This window comes from Crassostrea angulata, chromosome 1 (genome assembly GCF_025612915.1).
Source record: "Crassostrea angulata isolate pt1a10 chromosome 1, ASM2561291v2, whole genome shotgun sequence".
In the NCBI taxonomy this organism is placed as follows: domain Eukaryota; kingdom Metazoa; phylum Mollusca; class Bivalvia; order Ostreida; family Ostreidae; genus Magallana; species Magallana angulata.
In genome coordinates, this window is record NC_069111.1 from 53,628,052 (window position 1) to 53,653,091 (window position 25,040).

Genomic DNA, 25,040 nt, shown 5'->3' on the forward strand with positions numbered 1-25,040 from the left:
TATTTAAGTCATTGGTAGAACATTTGAAATACAAAAGCAAAGTATTTTATGTATCAAAAATTAAAGTTTTCATCTCAAATCGTATCTAGGTTCCTTAAAAAGCGTATGCAAATGAGCACATTTGTTAATATCTGAAAAACAATTTTGTTTTATGCACGTATTATATAAACAAAAAATTGTAAAATCATTCAAACATTTTAAACATGTGCACATTTGCCTGTTTTTTTTTAGTGTTGCATACTTTTTTTAGGCTTCTTTTGGTGATACTGAAGTTTTTTTGTACTATTTTAAGAAAATAACACGCATGTACTGCTATGTCATTTTATTCCGCAATTCACATGACTTGTGTCATTATGTTGGTCCAGTTTTTCATGACATATAACAGTTTTCGTATAAATTCAAATTGAAATCTAAAAATAGTTCTTCCAGAACCGACTGCTCCCACCAGCCTTATCTCAAGACAGCGTTGCTCTGTCCTTGAAACAATCTTCGTTGCAAGTAAGTCGATACACAGTTAATGTTGAAAAAATTGTTCAAAGTAGTGTATTTTTTAATATCAGCTTGAAAAGATTTGGTAGAGTAACATGTATGCCAACTTGTAATGTCATGTCTCATTGAATTTATATACTTGTCTTATTTAGGAGTTTTCCTTTAAAACTAATCATACATATGAGAAACGACGTTGTTAGATATAAGAGTTTTGTGTTACTATCCATGTCAAAGGATGCGTCTATATTTTTGCATGTGCATCAAGTAATCTAAGTCCATTAAAGGGATAAAAAGATAAAATATACTGTAATTGTTTTCTTTCTTTTCTCATATACACAACACAATAAAATCCTAAATCGATTTATCCTAATGACAATTTAGAAATGAAAATAACTTAAAATGTTTTTTAATATATAAAGATAATATAAAGAGTCATACTTGAATTTTTATGAAAATTATACATGAGATTTGCCCCAAAAATGATTACAAAATATGGAAGGGGGCTATGTTAATAAATTAAGAAAAATGCATGCAAATAATCAAAACTTTCTTTTCGCCAAAAAAATTCAACAAAAATGGTTATAATTTGTATAAAAGAATTATATACATTAGCTTGGTTTTGAGTCAAAATATTTATGAATACAAAAAGTTTGAAATTATACAATTCGATAATTCTTTATTTCTGCTTAACAGACCAATGGATAACATGGCAAGTGGCATACCTTATATTGGAATATTTTTCTGCTTAGCATTACAAGGTAAAAACATTACATAAATGTGAGCACATGAAAATGAACAAGTGTTATATGAGAAACCACCGAACACAAAATATACATATTATATATATTACATTATATATTACATATAATACATAATAAAATGATATTGAAACTGACTTTAATAAATGCTTTGATAGAATACTTAAAAGTAGTGAATCAGAATATAGCTGCATCAAAAGGTAATTAAAACTAATTCGTAATATATCAGTTTTTCGTTGCATTTAACATTGTATTGTTGTTTTGTTTAATTTTTAGTGGTTGACTGCTGTAATATCTTTCCATTTGACGATTCCCGGTGTTATGTAGAGCTCGTGAACAGTCAGTATATAGTCCGCAGTCTCCCTGAAGGCACTCACGTGGACATCATTAACTGTATCCTGGTCAGTGGAGAACTTCACAATCCCCATCACGTACACAGAACTGGTAAAGTTACAGTTGTTCTTATATTAAACCTTTCATTACTTCGTCACTATTCAAATTAACCCAATATCGTTTATCTTTTCCAAAATCAGCAAGACTGACTTTATAAACAAAACTTTTAATTAATCTCAAAATTCAATTTTGTCATTTTGAGGGAAGCTTCATTTTATTTCTGATAATATTATTGCACTTAATTTCTTATGCAGTCTTGATCTAATTAGAACGGGTTATTGTTCTGTTACAAAATATAAGAATGAAGTATTTTTTGTCTTTTAATATTCTCTAGTTTTAAAGATTCAGAGTATTATTTGTAAAATGTAGAGGCAAATCAATATCAGTGGAGTTTTATTGTAAGAAGTACCTATATGCCTAGCAGGAATGGTTTAATTTTTATTGCAAATTAAAAAATTCAACGTTTAATAGGTTTACGAGGTTCAATACCATCTGAACAAGCTCATTAGGCAAATTAGATATTTAGATATTAGGTATGTAGAGTGGCAAGTTATTATCTTACTGTTAGAAGAATGAAATATATATAATCAAATATTGATTACAAAATTTGACTCAATTGCACATTTCGACTGCATTTTCTGACCTTATGGTAAATATTTACATGACAAAGTAGCACACGTGTTGAAACATTTGCAGCCATCTGAGATAAGTCTTGATCAAACTTATGAGTTTCAATTTGGTTTTATGCAAAAGTGAACTGAAGTTTATATATTGTTCTTTTGATTCTATATCTTCCCCAGTTATACCCCCCTGAATTAAATTGTTTGAGAGTAGGTTGCTTAGTATGTTTAATGAAATTAAGTTTGGGTTAAAATATTGAAGTTTAATGAGACAAAACTTATTTTTTGGTCAATATACTAAGAAGAATATGTGTAAGCTGACGATCGATATTTTCTTAACATATTCAAATAGATCACAAATGTTTCTTAATTCAAAATTTATCCATTTCAGAATGTAGTAAAGCATTAAACGGACACACGGTTTACGTTTCTTCTGATGGAATCAATCAAGCCAGAAGCGTAGAATTGAAAAGAGACACTAACTCAAGCACAAACAATTCGCATAGTTCTCATCATTACACGTGTTACCATGGCCATTCTTATTATCGAGGTAGTATATATCGCCTATTAACAATTAGATTCTACCTAAAAATCTGTAATAAAACTGTAGCACTAGTTTTGGAATAATTAACGGATACAGAGCCGTTTAATAATTTAGCTTATTTGAAACATTTCAGACGTGTTTAGAGAAGCAGAACATTCAAATTGTCACAGAACATATTCAGGTAAATCTATTGATCAAAAGTTCATAAAATCTGTTAATTAAAGGTCAATAAAACAACAACTGTCATTAAATTATCCATATTATTGCCTTTCTTTTTTAATAACATGCAGAGAAATTCCATAACATTCGTATTTTTAATTGTGTATTTTTATAATTTTTCTGCTTTTTTCCTTCTTCAACTTTAATTGGCTCAAATTGAATTATATAGTCTGATCAGTTTTTTGGTGGTTCACTTTGTTTTACAACTAAAAAAGTATAGCTTTGTGCCATATAGTGCACTTTTATTTCATTGATATTCGTTGAATACCAATTTGCGTGGATTTAACAATGAAGATCAATTTATAATACCTATTGTGATACTATTCTAGTGTACGAATAAGCATTTTCTTGAAACTGATTCACGCAAATTGATACCGACGAATAAGGAAAAAAATCCAGTTATATGTTGAGAATGTTCATTAGCGGTAACCTCCATAAACTGTTATACTGAACATCAGGGAGTGTATTATGAGAAACATATTATCGGGCGGTGATATGGTAGTAAAAATAAAACAAAAACACAAACGATGATAAAGTTTGTTTTCTGAAAAATGGTGAAATATAATATACAGCTGATGGGGCAAAATGTTCTACAGTGTATAAAGTTTTTTAAATTGTGTCCTATGAAATAATGAAAGTATTTGAATTATGACTTGATTAAGTAAGAAATTAGAACAAAATAGCGTTTGTTATATTCAAATGTTCAAATGTATGTTAACTCTGCTTGACGGGGGGGGGGGGGGTTGGGAGGGGGGGGGGGTTATAAGAATCTGTCTGTCTGGGCAATCGTGTTCGGTTCATATCTTTCTCAAGGAGAAACATCGGAAGATATTATTTCACGCTTTGATAACTTTAGGGCATGTCATGTTTTGACTCAAAGTATGTTATAAGTTGAAGTACCAGGAAGGGAAAGTGCAAACTCCGTGTCCGGTAAAAAAAAAGAAGAATATTGACTCTGGTTAAGAATTGACCCGGGGATATGTTTCAACGTTGAATATTGACCCGGGGTGCTTTTTAAACGTTGATAATTGAGACCAATAGTCGTTGAATTTTTACTCGGAGTCATTTTCCAAAAGCTTAATTTTTTCTCACCTTAAGGTAGCTCGCGGGTTTACTGCTTGTGAGAAAACCTAGCCTGAAATTTTGTCCGCGTGATTGACAGGTTTCAGAGTTTTATTTCTAAAATATATTTGAGATTCGTCTGCGTGGTAATAATGTTATCGTGATTCAAACACAATGTCGCTGATATATCATGCAACGCCATTTCAATGAAATATATAGTAAAATGCATATCTTAGTCGAAAACCGCATTTCAAATTTATGCTCCAAACTTTTAAATAATCTAAACGAAGTTAATTTTATTCAACACAATAACAGAAGAGATAATTTTGAATCAATTTATTAGAAATAACCAATATGAGTTCTCGGCCAATTTTTCGCAAAACGAGTTTAAAGATTTAAAAGATTTTACAAAAACCTATATTTTCATCACGACATTAGCCGACGTCATCAATTTCTTACGTCCGAGAACCAAAAATGAAAATGCGCTGGTTGACAAGACTAGCTGATTAAGACCTATTAGAACATGCAAATCTTAACATTATTATAAATGTTTTCGAATGCATAAATGCAATTAATGTAGGGTTGTGAAGAGAAGAAACTTGGCTACTGTTCTTTTCACGAAACTCAATGAGTCAACCATTCAATGCAAAATAATTACCATACAACTATTGACATACTAATAAGATAACTAGCTAAAGCCAAAATAATTTTAATAGTAGATCGGTATTTGAAAATACAGAATTTATAATTGTAAAACGAGCGAAGTTAATGCATACGGTTCAATTTATTTACAATTTACTTGTCTAAACGTGATTTTAGATGAAAGATTCCAACGCACACTCATATACTATAGAACTAAATGCGACAATGTATGTCACGTCTCTAAATTTTTAGCACTTTATAATTATAAATGTTTGTATAAACTGCAATTTAGCTTTTTGAAATATTTCATTTTATGTTTCTAAAGATTATTTGTTATTTTTATAAGAAATGTATGAGTTTGCTATGACGGTCAACTCTTTACGTCGAATCCTATTGTGACGTCAGCAAACCCGCGAGCTACGTTAAGGAAGGAGTCTTCTCGTTATCAAACATATATTCTTATAATAAGAAATTCATGAAATTTTGACACAGTTAAACGGATCATATTACCAAATGATTCTATCAGAGTAATCAAATTTGACCTATTTGTTTTCGCATAAAGGTCAGGTCAAGGTCACTACCTTTTTCCCCAACGTAAAGGATTATAAAACTAAGTGCAGCTCTTTGTAGTTCTTTAGACATTTGTTTAAAATTTGAAGATTCTATTCTTCAATGAAATGATAGAATATCAGAATGTCTATCAGCTAATACTTCTAAATTGGAATAAATATGTATACTAAAATTGATATTTCTTAGCCCGCATTTCCTCTAATTTTCTTAATTTTTGAAGAAATTTTGATTATCTTTTTATGCTTTCAATAATAAAATATTGACAGAAGCCTGTAAGTGCCACATAAGATATATAAAAAGAAAAGTCTATATAAGAAAAACACACACATATATATAAGATAAACTCGAATATATAAAAATAAGCAGCTTTATATATAAAGGAATTGCCAATATATATGTAAAGAATTGTGTATATATATAAAGCTAGGTCGTCTATATATAAACAGTACTGTGATACATAAAAGCAACAGTGATAAATATATAGAGCGAAAATTTTCCACTGAGTGACCTTCACTGAGTTCAGCCCAGCGTCTGCATGATAAACCCTGCCTACGGAGGAGAGGATCAGCAATAGCATGCTCCCAGTGATTAGTTTGAACGATCTAATTAATGTTACATTACATGATTCCGCAGGGATTTGGGAATAGTCAGTGGCAGATTTAAAGGGAGGGCATCCAGCACCCCTACCTACATTTTCAAATTTAAGATCTTTTTTTTTTGTCAAGTTTTCTTTTCTGTTTCTTGTGTTTACTGTTGTAAATAAACGATGATATATTTTGCCAATATTTTACCTACTTTTAAGGTGATACATTAAATAATACTTTCTACCAAATTTGCAGAACAATTGTCTAAAACATTAATTTTACTTCATTCCACTTCGATGAACATCAACATTTTATTTTCTATAATATTTTACAAATAAATAAGTAAGGAATTATCATTTCTTTGACAAAATGGCTCGAGGCAAACACAAGATAAACTAATTTAATGTTCATAAATTTATAACATTATCAACAGAAGAACCAACATTTGATTGAAACTGACCAATAAAAACAAATATGTAAACTATATAACAAGACTTGAGCTTTGAAGAATTTCAAAATCTGTATCTTGCTTGTAACTCATTTTTACTTTCAAATTTTGAATTAGCATTAAAAATACCCATATTAACCGTTCTAAACACAACAATAATGAGATTAAACTGCCCCCCCCCCCCACCCCCTCGCGCAAATAAAACCCAGCCTCAAGGAGTTTGTATAAAGCATTGATACAGGGGCGTCGGAAGGTATTTCATAATATTTACATTGTTTTCCCATTAAATTCCGTGATGTTTAAATGCCTTTAAATGCAACACCTATTCACTGCATATGAATTAACGAGTAATTTACATAAGTAGTTCTTAAACAGAGATTTCTATGTTATCAGTTAAAAAATGTATTTCATGAATGTTGTCAAAACACCATGTTTTATAATTATTCAACAAAAAAGTTGACTTTATTGTTAAAAGCAACATTTCAAGAGTTATTTATCATGGATTATATTTTCATGCTCGTCGATCTCATCTCAACAGTCTATGTGAAAACCAGTTTAAACCAGTTTTACAAAACAGCTGTTCTTGCTGTTACTTATTCACTCCCTCCGTGATCTGCACTTTATATCGATTTATTTAAGTAAACAATTGATTTCTTCAGTAAGGGAATGTAAGTATAAGCATTGAATGATTTATTTTTGACGTCGTCGTGTCAATAACTTCCGTCAGGTGAGAAGACAAATTATCATAACGCGCTAACGCGCGTTATTCAATTTGTCTGCTCACCTGACGGCAGTTATTGACACGACGACGTCAAAAATAAATCATTCAATGCTATATTGGGACGGCGAATTTGATCGATAAAGGGGGGGTGGGGTTAAACCGGATTTGGCTTGAAATGAAGATATTTTACGATGTATCCAGTTATCCTTAACTTAATAAATTATATTGTCACTTATTTGATAGCATTAAAAGAAACAAAGCAAAATTGTACTTAATATTAGTTTATTTAGTTTGACGACATGAAATGTGTATCAAGATAACGCAACTCACATTTATATTAGAGAAGTTAATATGCATGTATGAGCAACAATTTTGATTCAACTTATCAGTCTCTGTTGCACATCAAAAACGTCCTTAAATGGATATCCATGAATTCCGCGTTGACACTAATTTGTTTGTTCATTTGCTTACAACTTCTCAAAAAACAGTCTTTAAAATTAAGTGGACCAGCCGGTTAGCTATTGAATCTTAAACTGCCTGCCTCGGGAGCAAAACATTGATGATCCTCTCCTCCCTAGGCGGGGTTTTATCATGCAGACGCTGGGCTAAACTCAGTTAAGGTCACTCAGTGGAAAATTTTCGCTTTATATATTTATCGCTGTTGCTTTTATATATCACAGTACTGTTTATATATACACGACCTAGCTTTATATATATATATATATATATATATATATATATATATATATATATATATATATATATATATATATATATATATATATATATAGACACACACAATTCTTTTTAAATATTGACAATTCCTTTATATATAAAGTTGCTTATTTTTATATATTCAAGTTTCTCTTATATATATATATATATATATGTGTGTGTGTTTTTATATATACAATGAGTTTTTCTTATATAGACTGTTCTTTTTTATATATCTTATGTGGCACTAACAGGCTTCCGTAAATATTTCTGATTTTTTATGAATTATGGAGACTTTATGTAAAGATATAAATTGACAGAAAAGCTAACATATTGACCATTTAATAAAAGAGAAAAAATGTTTTACTGATTTTTTCACAAAAATCAATGTATAGAATGGGCGCTGTAAAAAGCGTATGAAATTGTAATTTGATAGGCAAATCATACTTTAAAAACATTTTCTGAAACCCAAGTATCATATCATTAGTTTACATTAATAAAAAAAATTCAACATTTATGTTATTGTTTTTTTAAATGCTAAAACAGACTCATTAATCTGCGGCAATTCTGAATGGCGATATTTTCCTACGCTACATGTAATATTATGTCAAAAATACAGTCCTTGTTAGATTCTACATATTGATTACTTTTTATAAGCCAAGTTGTATGATAGTAAAAAAAGAAAGAAAAATATACTATTTTAATTTTCTTTCATCTTGATTTTATGAACAATTAATCAAATATACGTTTGACAAAACAAAAAAACAACAACAAACAAACAAACAGAAAAGACTCCTTCCTTAAGTGAACTTTACCAGTTGAAAATGTCCTTGTTGAATATTGACTGTCTTTAAACTGGATGGAATTTGCTCTACGCAATTTAAATTTTAGATGTTCCTTAAAAATTTTAGACAACTTTTTTGTGGCATTTTAAAGACATTTTGGACATGGTAAAGCACTAAAAAACACAATTTCTTTAAAGAAATTTAACACTCTAAAATTTTTAGGGAGAGAGTGCTACAAATACCATTCCATGTGCATGATTATCATCTAAAAAATTAAAGTTTCAATTTTTATAAGTAAATAATTTAAAACAATTGTAATTAACCACTTTAGGGACAAAAAAAAGTGATGAAATTGATGGCAAGTTTGTGCGAGAAAACTTAAATTGAATTATTATTACGTTACTGTCACCCTGTTCAAATCAAGAAGAGAGGGGTGGAAAGATATCCCCTTAACGGACTTTATTTGTATAGTTGAACCAGTTTCTTAGGCACTCATTGATAGATACACATGATTTGTGTAAGAATAAAAATGGATATTGCCTTGTACATATATTCATCTATGCAATTCAGTTGACGTGCTTTGCTGTGAGATTGAGCCTGTTTGAAAACACAACAGGAATTAAGTCTAGAGTATGGGAATGATTTCATAGTTTTTGATGACTTTATGATACATCTGGTCGAACTCAGTTGCCTTTCCTTCTTTTGAATGTAATACAGCATAACAACTATATCCCTCAAGATAATATTTTTAAGTTATATATTAGGTGTATATGAGAGCATCGCCATAATATCGTTAAGGTATTGTGTATGTTGTAGACATTCATTGTAGAATTCTATGTCAAAGTTTGTGTCACTTTGTGTATAACGTTTTGAAAAGTCTTCCTTACAAGTTTTGAAAACATCCGATCGAGTATCAAAAATTCCTCCATCGGCAGTAAAACTTTCCACTGGAATATTTTCAAGAGATTTTCTATATTTACACCCAAAAAGTTAAGCGCCCATAAAAAAATTTCTCGACTGAGGGAGAATCAACCTTTTAAAATTTGGTTTTTAGCTATTAGAAACAATGGATCTTCGTCCTGCATAGTTTTCCACAAAGTTGGTAGTTGATCTTTCAAATATGGTTTATTTGTACATAGTCTCTTACAAGTTGTCTCTGGACCCTTCTATACTTGGTGATTTTCTCTCCATCTCTCTGAAAACAATATCACAATATACAATCAAAGTACTGAAGAACTCACGGGAGTTGATTTTGTCGATGTTTATTTATTTTAAAATTAATGATATGTTATTTTGCATGATAAGTACATGTAGTTTTTAATTTGAAATACGCACAATTTTATAATATGAATTTTTAGACTTTTTCGACAAGAATGTCGAGAAACCCCCATATGAATCATTTTAAATAATATTTAAAGATAAAATTAATTCAATCAAACTTTGTATCAGTATTAGAAATATTTCTCGAAAATTGTATGGATCCAAGCAATATTGAACTTTAGTCTCGTTCAACCAAACGCTCGGCTGACACCGTAAATCTCCGAAAAGGATTTACGGAGACCGCGGAGCGTCGAGTTGAACGATACTATATTGAACTCTGGCGTAGGAATACATACGACTACAAAAAATATTTAAATTGTTTATACCATTTAAAATCTGACTATTTTCAAGGTATTTATAAATAAGTTTCCTTGAAAAACAGTGCTTTAGCATACATTACATCGAATTCATCAATTATTTTCAAGAACTAAGTCTTGTCAGCAGCAATGATTTGTGCTGAGGTCCAAACACTGTTTCACTTTCGGTTTGTCTGAGTAACTGCATAGGAGAGTTGATTAAAATCAACTCCCAAAAAGAATATGTATAAATCTAAATCAAATCTCGAAATTGAAGATACCACATAGTCTAGCTCATCAGTTTCATATTTAGATATTTTACTGGAAAATGACCTTAAAGGTAACATAACAACAAAACTTTATGACAAACGTGATGATTTCAATTTTCCTATTGTCAACTTTCCTTACTTATGTAATAATATACCTTCATCACCTGTGTGTGATGTTTTGTCTCTTATTTGACTCGATACACAAGTGCATGCTCTATGTATGATTAATTTGTAAAACGAGGCAAACTACTGACAAACAAGTTAATAAAACAAATAAAAAGCATGGATTGAAGTCGTCATTATGTAAGTAATACGATCGATACAACGACCTTTTCAGCAAATAAATCTTTCGCTATCTCGGATGCTGACTGACGTTTTTCATACTTATTGTTGGCCATTATTATTCACCGAATTGTCAACGGATTTTTCTGTTTTCCTGATAACGACAAAATTCACACTGCGGGTATGACCGCTCAGCTTAGGATACCCACTTTTCCATGGCACCAAAAACAACTCAAGTTTCTGTGGAGGTTCGTGTTTGCTATGCTCCAGTTTTGTAATTTTTTCTCGGGATTTTTTATTTTGAATTATGTTCGTTATCACCACATTCCACGTTTACCTAAGGTAGGTGGAAAGAAAACATGCGGATAAAATATGATAATAAAGGTATAGATGAATTGTCTTTTCAAACGTAAATATTAGCGCATATTAAAGCGCAGTCTCAGAATATGCGCATTTATCTCAGTTTACTTTCCATGCTCATTCCGGATTTATCCGGGTTGCGCATGCTGAGTTCCAAAATAGTTTTTTACTAAGTGCTTTTCTATATTACGTCATATCCTTCTTTTCAATCTTCACGTCATACAAACTGGTAGGTTAAAATTTTCTCTGTTGAATTATCATTATTTGCCTAACTATTTCTTAAAAATAACATTCAAAAGTTTTACATCTCTTTGTATACGCTAACTTTACACTATTATTCGTTGTTGGGATTTGCAGATGGCAGTTATTTTTATCGGATTGTAGTCTTTCACCAGACTTATTTTACTGTGACCTGTGCACACGCCATATTCATTGGTACAACGTGGGCTATCGGGCCACGCTTCTTTTTGATTACGTGTCATTAGTTTATTTATTTTTATTTTTTTCTAGTTGCTTAGTTAGACATTTTTTTTTTTTCATTTTAAATAATTTAACAATTGTTTCTATATTTTTATGGTAATACCCAACGCTAATTATGCCGAAGACTAAGTCAAGGCCGTCAAGGCCAGCAAGGCCAGCCCCCACGGAGCGGACGTCCAGGCGACCTCGACTCCACGCCGCGGCTAGGGATGAGCCCCAGTCAGTAGTGCAGGCGGCAACCCCACAGGCACGTTCAAGCCCAGTTGAACAGTCAGCGCCACAGGCGCCCACAACCAGCGTTTGCACAATACCGGTCACTGAGCCACCTGTGCCCACAGGTAATTTAACTCTTGTTCCTCTTGACTCCAACCACACCATCCTGCCCTTACCTGTAGGGTCTACTCAATTTTCGTTGGGATACTATGTTGACCCTAGCACTAGGGATAAGATCATATCTGGTAAATACATTAACTTGGGGACATTGCTCGTTAGGGACCCAAACCAATCTCATGTTTCCTCCACTCTTGCAATAGATGCAACCGGCCAATTAATTGCCCAACCTAAATCTCACCACAAAATTCAAACATTGATCGTTGGACAGATGCATTCATTATCTTCATGAGCATTTACACAGCAGCACATCCTGAAAAAATACAACAGTTCTTAAAGTATATGCATGACATTAGGCTAGGAAGCCAGAGATCACAGGGCTGGCTCACATATGACGAACAGTACCGCCTTAGGGCTTCCATTAACCAAAACACAGATTGGGGTGTAGTTGATCCTGAGTTATGGATGATTTACATGACACCCACTGCACCCCAGACCCACACATACAACCAGACTCACACCTCAAACAAAAGGATAAACAGCGACAAATGCTTTGACTACAACTTCAAAGGTGCATGCACCAGACCAAACTGCCAGTATGTACACAGATGCCTTAGGTGCAATAATGCACACTCCTCTAACACCTGCTCTTTGGCTACGCCTACACAAGCAACCAAAGTTAACAGGCCATTTCCCTTCAACACACCAAACCAAGGTCACCCCCCCTACCAATACAACAACAACCCCTCAGCCAAATTCCCTCGACACCCCAAACAATAATACCCTTTGGTCCCTGGGAAGCACCCCAATCCTTATTAAGTCCATTTCACAGTATTTACAACATTACCCAGATAGGCATGCCGCAAAAACTTTAGATACTGGTTTTAAGGAAGGATTTAAATTGTTGTATGCAGGACCTAGACTTCCTATTTTTTCTCACAACTTAGTATCAGCCAATCAATACCCAGATATTTTGCAAACAAAAATCTCTAAGGAGGTGGATGAGGGACGCATGGCTGGCCCCTTCCTACAACCACCAATGCCCAACATTCATGTCTCACCAATCGGTTTAGTTCCCAAAAGCGACGGCGGTTGGAGAATGATAACACATTTATCTTACCCACCGTCGTCCAGCATAAATACATACATAGACCCTAAAGATACAACAGTAACCTACACTTCCTTTGACACAGTCGTAAATACCATTAGCAAATTGGGAAGGGGGGCCTTGTTGGCAAAAGAGGATATAAAAAGTGCTTTTAGGCTAATACCCGTATACCCTTGGGACTTTGAACTGCTAGGACTTTTCTTTAGGGCTGCTTACTATTTCGATAAAATGTTGCCCTTTGGCTGCTCAATTTCGTGCAAAATTTTTGAAACATTTTCTACATTCATCGAATGGTTGGTCAGAAGGCAATCTGGTTTAGAAACCACCCACCATTACCTAGATGATTTTATTTTTGCCGGTCGGTCTGATACTAACCATTGTCGTATGCTAGTCGACACCTTTCATAGCCTATGTACAGATATGGGGATTCCACTTAATAAGGACAAAGCACAGGGGCCTACAACATCACTTGTGTTCTTGGGTCTGGTCATAGATACAATTCAAATGCAAATTCGCATACCACCACCAAAGATTCAAGAAATGTTGTCAATTCTCACACTTCATATTCAGAAAAGAACAATTACCATCAATTCACTGCAAAGCATTGTAGGTAAACTTAATTTCTTTGCCAGGGCTATACCAGGTAGTCGAGCATTCAACAGACGTTTTTATAATGCTATGATTGGTAAGGTTCAACCCTATCACCATGTTAACATTACCTCTGCAATGAAATTAGACATGCAAATGTGGCTCGACCTCCTGACCAATTTCAATGGGGTTGTATATTTCCCGGATTCCGAATGGAGTTCTCAAGAAACACTTAACCTTTTTACAGATAGCTCTGGGACAGCTTCATTAGGATGCGGTTCATATTTTCAAGGGCAGTGGGCCTATCTCCAGTGGCCATCGTCATGGGCAAACAAACCAATCATTCATGACATTACATTTTTAGAATTAGTCCCCATTGTTTTGGCATTCACCATTTGGGCTAAAGCACTCCGAAACAAAAAAATAATCCTACATATAGTAGGGATGGGACGATCCATCGATGCACCGGTGCATCACGGTATTTATTTTGACGATATTTGGATCGATACGTTTACCATTAATACAACGATACCTAAGCGAACTTTTTTTTTATTTTCCAAAAATATCTGAGCTCCATATATCGGCTATTTTTAGTCCATGCGCCTAATATGAAAGTACAAAGATGGCGGAAAACCCCGTAAAGTTTTCAAAACTGTTAGGAAGCTAAATCTGGAGTGTGGACAACTTTTGGATTACTTGTTTATGAAAAAGTAGTGTATATGAGACTAAAGTAATTTGTAAATTGTGCAATGCTCATTTTAAATATATCAAAATAACTTTGGACATGCGGTAATACATCGACAGATTGAATAAATTTTAAACCCTTATTCATGTTTTCATTTAGTTGCAATGTATCGTGATATGTATCGTATCGCATCTCATGTATCGTGATATGTACCGAATCGGCTAAGTACAGTATCGTCCCAGCCCTAACATATAGACAACCTAGCTCTTGTACACATCATTAACAAACAATCATCCTCATCTGATAGAGTCATGTTTCTCATTAGGCCACTCATGCTTGTCACTATAAAAAACAACATTAACAAACAATCATCCTCATCTGATAGAGTCATGTTTCTCATTAGGCCACTCATGCTTGTCACTATAAAAAACAACATTCAGTTCAAAGCCCAGCATATTCCTGGCAATCAAAATGGTATAGCAGATGCAATATCTCGTCAACAGTGGGGCAGATTCAGGGAACTGGCTCCAGCAGCAGACCAGCTACCCCAACCCATACCAACATCCTTCCACAACGTGCTCTTGAAGATGAAATGAACCGCCTTCTCATGTCATCACTAGCCAGTAACACTACCAAAGCTTACGCTGTGGGTCTGCAAGCTTTCGACCAGTTTAGATTAAATCAACAGTTGTCCATCCTTTGGCCACCACCTTCAAATCACATTTTAATGTTCATAGCTCACCTGTCCATACAAGGCTGCAAACAAACCACTGCTAGGGCCTATACATCTGCAATTGCATTTAAATGTAAAGTATTAGGGAATGGTGACCCTACAAAACATTTCCTTGTTGGTAAAGTGTTAGAAGGCATGAAAAGGCAAAATAACAACAGGGATGTGCGCATGCCCATAACCCTAGAGATTTTGAATCAAATCCTTCATAAGTTGCCTGTGGTATGCCAGGATAGCTATGAAACTTCACTGTTTGCTGCTGCGTTTACCTTGGCATATTATGCATTATTAAGGGTGGGGGAATTAGCATTATCTAAGGGTAACTCACCCGATAGAATCATCCAGGTTCAGCATATTTCAATTCAACACTCTATTATCAATCTCCTTATTAAATACTCCAAGACGGATCAACTAGGCAAAGGAACCCACTTGCGCATCAATGCCACTGACACCCAATTTTGTCCAGTCAAAATTATGAACAAATATTTACAAGTTCGGCCAAATGTTACAGGCCCCCTGTTTTGCCACTACTCCGGCCAACCACTAACCCGCTATCAGTTCTCATCAGTACTGGCAAAAGCCCTACAAGTTTTGGGAATCAACAGCAAGTATTACAAATCTCATTCATTCAGGATAGGGGCAGCTACCATGCTGGCACAGCAGGGCCTATCAGAACAAGCCATACAAGCCTCTGGGCGATGGCATTCACAAGCCTATAGGTCTTACATTAGGTAATGCATATTCAGCATTCCCCTTCACTCAACTAACCACCGGCAGTTGGCGATTAATTATCATGTTCCCTCTCTTAAGATCTTCATTTTAATTCCCTATTTGTATCTGTCATTATTTTAACAAAATATTTGCATTCCTTAACCAATTTAATCCAAGTGGTTGCAGATCCAGTAAATGTGTGGATTTTGGGATCTTCCATTATCAAACATGCTACAGTAGCAGCCTCACAAAGAATCGGAGGAACCAACCTATCCATTCCAAATGCCAACATATGGTGGCAGGGGTACAGTGGCATGAAACTTTTGGACCTTGTCCCTAAACTCAAGTACCTCAAAGGCCTCAAATTGCAAAGTCCTCCTCACATTATTGTCGTTCATTGCGGAGCCAATAATGTTGGCAAAACTCGTCTTGACCGGCTGTTGACCATGGTACATGACATTCTGTCTCAATGTAAAACATTATTCCCAAAAACCAAATTTGTGTGGTCCTCTACCCTCCCCAGGTTAACATGGCGCTATTCAACAAATACAAAAGCCATGAACCAAACCCGAACCCGAGTTGACCGCCAAGCAATTAAAACCATGGTGAGCCTGGGAGGGGCCTACATCAAGCATCCTCAAATTAAAATCAGTCATACCCAACTTTTTCATAGTGACGGTACCCACCTATCCAAGTTGGGGAACGACCTTTTTCTCAACAATTTACAAGGGGCTATCGAACACATAATGGGGGTCAAAACCAAGTAAAACCATCCCATCCTCATTGGCATTGGTCGGCGGTATCTATTTGAGGTGGGGACGTGACGCCGTCACCAATATGTAGGACCTTTGGTGGCGGATGCATGTTCATGCATGTGGCGCTTTCGTCAAACCCCACCTCAAATGGAACAGTGTTTTCTAAACCGTGTATCATTTTTGTGGCGCAAATAGCGCTTTTCATCATTGCAACTTTGATACATGCAAATTATTATGTTTAATTATACAATTGTGTATTAAATGGGATATTGACCCATTTAACCTTATTGCACTTTAATGCAGCTTTGATTGAACTTTGAACTCTGATTGAACTTTGAACTCTGATTGAACTTTGACCATATTGCATTTTGAGTGGCGTTGTGCATTTGTGACCTACCCAGTGCACAATTCAGCCCATTTTGGGGTCGCCACACTTGATTGTTTGTTGTTGGGGAGACGACCCTGCGGCCGCTCCCAAATTTTGTTCCTTTTGTCACCGCGACCAAATAAGCCAATTACATTAAAATAAATCCCACCCAAATTTTTACTTTGTGTCTTATATCTGTGATAATAGCGCATATTAAAGCGCAGTCTCAGAATATGCGCATTTATCTCAGTTTACTTTCCATGCTCATTCCGGATTTATCCGGGTTGCGCATGCTGAGTTCCAAAATAGTTTTTTACTAAGTGCTTTTCTATATTACGTCATATCCTTCTTTTCAATCTTCACGTCATACAAACTGGTAGGTTAAAATTTTCTCTGTTGAATTATCATTATTTGCCTAACTATTTCTTAAAAACCCACCCTCCCTCCCCTTTTGTTTTTTTTTTTTATAAATTTGTATAATGTTATAATTATTTTGTTGAAATCAGATACTGCTGTCTCTTTGTGTTAAATTTTCAGGTGAAATCCCAAATCTGGACTTGCAGCCCTTCAAAGTCGCGGTGAACATGTTGAAGACCTGGATGTGAATTTGAACCGGCGCTTTCGTCAAACCCCACCTCAAATGGAACAGTGTTTTCTAAACCGTGTATCATTTTTGTGGCGCAAATAGCGCTTTTCATCATTGCAACTTTGATACATGCAAATTATTATGTTTAATTATACAATTGTGTATTAAATGGGATATTGACCCATTTAACCTTATTGCACTTTAATGCAGCTTTGATTGAACTTTGAACTCTGATTGAACTTTGAACTCTGATTGAACTTTGACCATATTGCATTTTGAGTGGCGTTGTGCATTTGTGACCTACCCAGTGCACAATTCAGCCCATTTTGGGGTCGCCACACTTGATTGTTTGTTGTTGGGGAGACGACCCTGCGGCCGCTCCCAAATTTTGTTCCTTTTGTCACCGCGACCAAATAAGCCAATTACATTAAAATAAATCCCACCCAAATTTTTACTTTGTGTCTTATATCTGTGATAAAAGTAATAAACCGCAATGTGAAAACATACTTGATCAAAACTACCGAGAAGGCTTCACAGGATTTGATTGCATGAGCAACCAACTTCATAACCCCATGTATATATATATATATATATATATATATATATATATATATATATATATATATATATATATATATATATATATATATATATATATATATATATATATATATATATACTAACTGCCGCAAAATCTATGTTCTTTTATTTTCACAAATTTAACACTTGCATGAAAATTATTTAAAACCAAATATGAAAACTTTTAAAAAAAAACGAAGAAAAGATATTTGTACGATTTACGATATACTGCTTTTTCTGAACCTTTAATAAATGTAAATGATGAAAACAACAATAATTTACATATATTACTGTTACATACGGTGGCATTTTTCTACAGTGATCAACAAACTAGATTATCTCCGCCGGAACGACCACAACTGTCTGTTCACGCTAGTCAGAGAGATGGCAGGTTAGTCAAACATGGTACAGATAACCTTTTCTCTTGTTTTGATTACCTAACGTATGAAGATTGGTCCTTACTATGAAACTAGGTAAATATAACATTTTATTAAGATCAATCATAACAACAAAATAGTATTAACTATTTATTCAAGAGATAAACATTTTGAAACTCACAATAAACATAAGTAAATCACAACCTTGATTAGTTTACACTTTAAGGAAAAATCGTTAAGAATCACATATTTTTTTCTTTGTTTTCTTTACAATTCGTCTAGGATTGTTCATGTCACACTTTGATTTTTACCCTTTCCGTTGTTATCAATCTTTGGTACCTACTGATAGTTCTCAGAGTCGGAGTAAGAACTTTGTTAAGTTGTCTTTGACTTTATATTTGTTTTAAGTTTGAGACTTCCAAACTGCGAATGTTCCAATAGTTCATCAAACGTATATTACTCTTTTACGGATCGGGGTATGTTACTCAATGATTAATGACAATGCATTTTGGGTTTTTTTGTATTTGAAATGATTTTATTTGTTTAATTGTAGATGACAATTACCACCATCATCATATGACCAATCATGTCTACAAAGGTAAAAACACACAATCAGATTAACATATGTAATATTTTAACATGAGTATTGTTTTGCTTTACTTTTAATTTCTATTTTTTTGTAATTCCTAAGAAATCATCACAAGCTATTTATCGCACGTGCCTTACAATCATGGAGTGAAGGAACCTTCTTCTAAATGTCATACAAGAAATCAATGTAAGATTTTTTTTCCTTGCTTCTTCTATGAGTATATGTGACATTCCTTATAATAACCATACATTTGATTTACCTGTGATTCCTTCATCAGCATTTAATATTGACCTGCATTATATTAAATGAATTAACAAAATATTAGAAATACTTGTAAGCAAGTGCTTCTGGGACATTTTCACTGTTACAAATTTTACAGATACTAAGGTATATAGATCTTCGCAATTCGCAAAGTTTGTATATTCCATGAATGTGAACAATATCTATACTTATAAATGAAGACTGTTGGGAAAAAAATCCCTGTACCAGAGCACCTGCTTAAACCTTTTGTATTCCAACACGTGTGAGAGGATGTCCGTAAGCTATAATTGAATATTTCCTTATAAGTAATTATTGTGAAATTAATTAAAAGCCGGAAATAGCAAAAATGAGAGTATGGTAATGAACACACTTTGGCAGATCCAAATCAGGGGTAATTTGCAATAAAAATATGTTGATAATGATCAATTCTAAAAAAAAAATTATGCCATATCCTATTACATGATATAATGCTGTAGTATATCATAATACAATATGATATTGTTTAATATGATATGACATCGTATCAATGTATGATATTGTATCATAATTAAAAAAGATATATCGTATAATTTCATACATCATTGTATTATATCACATCATACAATATCATAACATATTGTATGATACCTTCAGACTTTATTGGATTTGATCACACCCCGACCAAAAATATAACCTCATAATACTCAAAGAACGATTCCTTATTGCTTTATTAATTACATGAGTGATATCTACCGCATATTGAAATAAACATGTGATTAAGTATAATATCATGTGATCAATATTATATCACATGATTCATTACAATATTTTAACATATGGTTTCATATTGTTTGATATAGCATGATTTGAAATTACAAATTTTGATATTGTATGCTATTGTATTATATATGATATTGTATCATTTATGATTTATAATATGACATTGCATCGTATGATACAATATAATTTGACACAACACTGTATCATATTATATGATGCAATATCATATGATAAAAAATATAATACAATATCATATAATACAATATCATATAATACAATATCGTATCACATGATACAATTTTTTTATATCAAAATTGCAACAAACATATCTTCAAAGCAAGTTTGAGTGAGGTAGAAGGTTTCTTGGCATTCTTGATAATGGAGATAAGACTCTGTATCTGAAGCTAGCCTTAAGTTGCAAATTCAAAGTTATATTGATGCATGAAAGTTAACAACAACAACTTTCTTCCAACAGGCAATTTACTTTAAAAACTGATACTTGCTTCAGCAACAAGATAATGACGATCAAGCCCTGTGTCTGATATTAGTAATACTATAACTGTTTAAGTCTGACTAGGTATGAACAGAATTTACTTAATTACATACTAGCAAGCTCCAAGAGGCTATCACGTTATGAGTTGTTACAAAACCCTGGTATCTAGATAATCAAGATCCGCGATTCATTTATTTATAAATCAACCATACAAGTTTGAAATAGTACTATTATCTATCTTAAAATGTGACCTATTCCAACAATAAACCTTTTCAAAAATCTGAAAACTATGACTCTGATACATCACCCACGCCTGTGGAGTGCATCAGAATCACAAGATGCAGCATCTGTCAAAATTTTATAAAGATTGAACAACTAATAATAACAATTTGTGTATCAAAAGAAGAACCTGCTGTGAAAGCTTTAACAGCTTAAAAACCTACACCTCCTCCAGTATCTGAAACCTGTGGCTCAGATTAAGCATTTAAATCTGTCATGGCATAGGTATTATAAGACGCACACTTCATGCACGTTGAAGTTACGACCAGTAATAAGTTAGATATAATCATCAGAGGGAACCCGTTCCAAAACCTTAACTCCATTGAGCTTCTGAAACTTGCAAGTTTGGTGAATAACTGGAATGCACCTACTTCAAAAACTTAAACCAGTTTCAAAAGCCCATGTTACCGCGCAGATATACGGCATCTATCGTAAACAGTTTAAAAGTCCAGGCACGTAGCATCGGAGGGGGGGGGGGGGGGGGGCAAGGGGGGCCTGCCCCCCCCCCCCCCACTTTTTCTCGCAGCAACGAATTTGTTAAAATTTACATATAAAAAATTGAATTACCATGGAGTTGGCCCCCCACTTTTTGGGGGGGATGTAAAAAATTGATATGTAAATAAGGAAATAAGGATTGAAATTGAAGTTATATATTACGCCAGCCCCCCCCCCCCCCCCCCCCCCCCCCAATTAGGATTTTGAAGATTTTGGGAAAGTGGTTTTTTTTTTGGCCTGTCAAGATTTTTTGGATGAGTCTGGCCCCCCACTTTCAAAAACGATGCTACGTGCCTGAAAACCATGTGCATGATGAATAATAAGACAACGCAGATTAGTTTAAAGAAACATATAAATTTAATATCTGTGATACATAATTCTTAGATATAAAAGTATCTCCTTCCGCATCTTAATAAGTTTACGACATTATTATCTACGGCGATTCGTTTGTATCAAAATATTGTTAGTAAACAGCATCTATAATGCATTATATAATGATCATTTTCAGAAAGTAAAGTCAGCATTACAGGTATAAATGAATATTTTAAAATTATTTGTTTTGTTATGCTGCTTTTGTAACTATTTCTATAGTTATCGATTTGTTAAAGGGGACAACTATGATACTAAATCACACCTTTATATTTGACCTAGACGTTCAATTAAGAATATTAATGAATTGTCTCAACATATTTGTAAGGAAAGACATTCAAATTGTGTGTTCTTGAGAGAGAGAGAGAGAGAGAGGGTAGAGAGAGGTTTGTTTTTTACAATTTTTTTAAAGTGACCTGTTAGCTTTTTAAACTCCCTGTTTGTTCAAGAAATCTAAATAGTATTCACTAAAATACTTGTCAAGGACCTCAAAAAAGAAAATTGTTGCCATCTTATCTTTTTATCGAATTCGATTATTTGTATGTTTAGCGATTGTCGTTTCTTTTTAGTCTGGCAAGACCTTCTACGGTTGCTGAATTCGGATGTTTATTGTTTTTATGGATTTATTTATCATATGAGAGGTATTCTGCATACTCAGTTTTTAACTGAACTAAAATTACTAACTCTTTTTTCATAATTTTGCTTTTAACCGGTTTTTTTACATTCTGTTAAATGTATTCAATGTTAAATATTTGTTATCGTAAGAAAACTACAAAGTCAATTTGTAAAGCAAATGCACTTTTAAATTTTTGCAGAAGCCTTTCATGCTCACTCAGAACCACCATGTACTTCATGTCACAGTCCTACTACTAACACCAATTTTGATCACAGTAAGTTTACTTTTTGAGCTTAGTCCTTTTTATTATCTAAATACGACTTAAGGTGGTATGGGACATTTGTTGATATTAATGTGAATTGAAGTACATTATGATCAAAATACTTTCACCGTTGAAATTGTTTTGGAAAAGGTAAAGATTTCAAAATTCCCGACGGGATTCGAGCTTATGCCTTACATATTAATAGTAAAACCGCTAACCCATTGCGCTACGCTTTTAGGAAACAACTTTGGGAAAGAAACTATTTATAAAATTACACTTGATTTATTGTTTATTTTGATAAATAGTACGTCACAACATGGAAGTATCCCACACCACCTTTAAGTTAATACATATCGGTTAAAACAAGCATTATTCAGTCCAAATCGTCATTAGAAGTAAGGCTGTATTAAAATTTTATTATAAATAATTCTCATTTCTTAGACTATGAAGCTTACATCAAGGGAGACTGTTTGAGCGAACACACAGGTTTGGAAAAAGACAAAGAGAGAAATAATTGCAGTTTTTTTTCTTTTTTAAAGTCAACAATTCACTGCACATATGTACATTTATTCATTTGACATTTAAACCACCCCTTTTTGTTGTTATTGAAATTGCATATACATATGCATGTATGCTATTGAAAAATATAAACACAATACAAACTTATAACATAAATGTTCGATGGCAAGAACAAGTAATATCTGAACATTGCATCTTATATCTAATCTATCTTATACCTATAATATGTATACATAAAACTATGTTTGTTATATCAGTCTGGTCATTTCTAATGGAAGAGAATTCGAATCATTATTTCGGACAGAGCAGAGAACAACTAGTTGAACAGATGGCAGGTACTCATTGTTCATTACCACTGTACATTTTACCATTACTTTAATAATATTTAATTGTGTCTACAAAATGTATTATTAAAAATGTTTAGTTTCGATAAATCATTTCTAGCCGGGCTCTGCTGAAAGCAGAGTCCTGGCTGTGGGAAGGCAAATCGCCAATGTTACTATAAATAGCACAACTTCAAAAGTAAACAAAAAACCAAACAGCGTCAAAGTAAAAGCTTCTGCTATACCAAATAGTTACACAAAGAGCCACGTTTTGTCAAAAGTGTTGGCATTTTGTTTCTTTTTTTAATTTCGATAGAATTGTCTATCTTTTTTATTTTTCTTATTAGTAACGTGTTTTAAAAACAAGACTATGCATATTGGACACATACAATGCGCATGAATTTCCATGAACTACTTTGCTGCGCGTTGTAGAAATGGGGATTGAATATATAACGCTTGTTGCAAAATTCAAGGCAGCAACTGTTGAACTTTTTTCTACTAGACAGACATATTTTTGTTGATAGCCGCTTACATATTTAGTCCCTCTCTGACGCTTTGCCGACATTAAAAGCATAAGAGAGAGAGAGAGAGAGAGAGAGAGAGAGAGAGAGAGAGAGAGAGAGAGAGAGAGAGAGAGAGAGAGAGAGAGAGATTTTCAGTCTTTACTACACAATACATGTATGCACAAAGACACACCAACAGAGCCCAGCTTTCAGTACTTCAGTACTTTGATTTTACTAGTGTCTTTTATAAGGTATTACAATTGTTACCATGCAGTGATATATTTATCAATGTGGTTGTCTCGATGATTTTTACAAAAGTAGATCTTGAAAAATAATTAATTAAAAGCTTGACAATAACACATTTCAAAGAGCAGAAAAAAGATGTCAATGCTTATTCCACTGCGTTTTTGGAATTTTAGGTGGCATTTTGGAGTAGAATAAAAGCTGTAAATATCTTCAAATTACAAATGAATTCACTTAAATTTTTTTTATATATATTTAATTTCAACACTCAATTTGACATTTAATATAATGAAAATTATAGATTGTAAAAAGTGTTGTTGGGTTGGCACTAATGTAAGGTTAAATAACTCAGGTTGATAAAGTGACGAATGATAATTTGTTTTTGTTTTTCAATGTAGTACAATATGCCAATAATAAAAATACATTGTTTTTAACTTTTTTTGCCCTGTGTTGTTAATTTTTCTCATTTATGTTGTAGCTCTTTATTCTGATGGTACTGACAATAAATGCATTTGTTCTAAAAAGTTTGATCTTAATTACCCATATCTGCCTTCTGAAGGTAAGAACAAAAATTATAGCATCATTGAAAAATATAATGTTCATCTAAACACTCCCCAATAAGTAAATAATTTCAATTACCAATAATAAATAGATTTGTTTATTTTTGTTTGTTAGACAGATCTATTTTATTCAAGAAAATGAAAATAGTTTAAAACACATTGGTCAGGTCGAACGACATAACATTTTGCCTGGTAGTACATATGGAAGGTGCATATGCATTGTAAGCCTTGAATAAAATTTCAAAACTAATTCACTCAATGCTAGCGAACTTAACTAATGGCTAATGTATATAGCAAATATGATAAGTATTATAAGTACTATTTTAGAAAACAGTTTACAATGAAATACCGATTACTTTTAAAGAAAGAATACATTTTATTCTAAAATAGCATTCTT

General features: G+C 33.3%; 2 protein-coding genes across 4 annotated transcripts in view; both read left to right on the forward strand.

Moving 5' to 3' along the window:
* The window catches only part of LOC128188792 (mucin-3A-like), a 33,620-nt gene that overhangs the window by 2,429 nt on the left and 6,151 nt on the right, over positions 1–25,040 (forward strand). The window contains exons 1-14 of one of the 3 annotated variants that reach the window (XM_052860078.1): positions 346–498; positions 1,183–1,247; positions 1,524–1,691; positions 2,652–2,810; positions 2,938–2,985; positions 18,315–18,386; positions 18,780–18,848; positions 18,926–18,970; positions 19,064–19,147; positions 22,187–22,258; positions 22,433–22,507; positions 22,937–22,981; positions 23,272–23,349; positions 24,562–24,642. In XM_052860078.1, coding sequence (XP_052716038.1) covers positions 1,187–1,247; positions 1,524–1,691; positions 2,652–2,810; positions 2,938–2,985; positions 18,315–18,386; positions 18,780–18,848; positions 18,926–18,970; positions 19,064–19,147; positions 22,187–22,258; positions 22,433–22,507; positions 22,937–22,981; positions 23,272–23,349; positions 24,562–24,642 — 1,057 coding nt within the window. In that variant the 5' untranslated portion in view covers positions 346–498; positions 1,183–1,186. Of the gene's footprint in view, positions 1–345; positions 499–1,182; positions 1,248–1,523; positions 1,692–2,651; positions 2,811–2,937; positions 2,986–18,314; positions 18,387–18,779; positions 18,849–18,925; positions 18,971–19,063; positions 19,148–22,186; positions 22,259–22,432; positions 22,508–22,936; positions 22,982–23,271; positions 23,350–24,561; positions 24,643–25,040 lie in introns of those variants that run through there. The other 2 variants (XM_052860063.1, XM_052860070.1) reach the window with 2 other exon arrangements.
* Positions 11,629–17,826, forward strand: LOC128188810 (uncharacterized). The gene is made up of 2 exons (XM_052860091.1): positions 11,629–11,894; positions 14,771–17,826. The coding sequence occupies exons 1-2, from the start codon at positions 11,672–11,674 to the stop codon at positions 15,730–15,732; spliced, it is 1,185 nt and encodes a 394-aa protein (XP_052716051.1). The 5' UTR covers positions 11,629–11,671; the 3' UTR covers positions 15,733–17,826.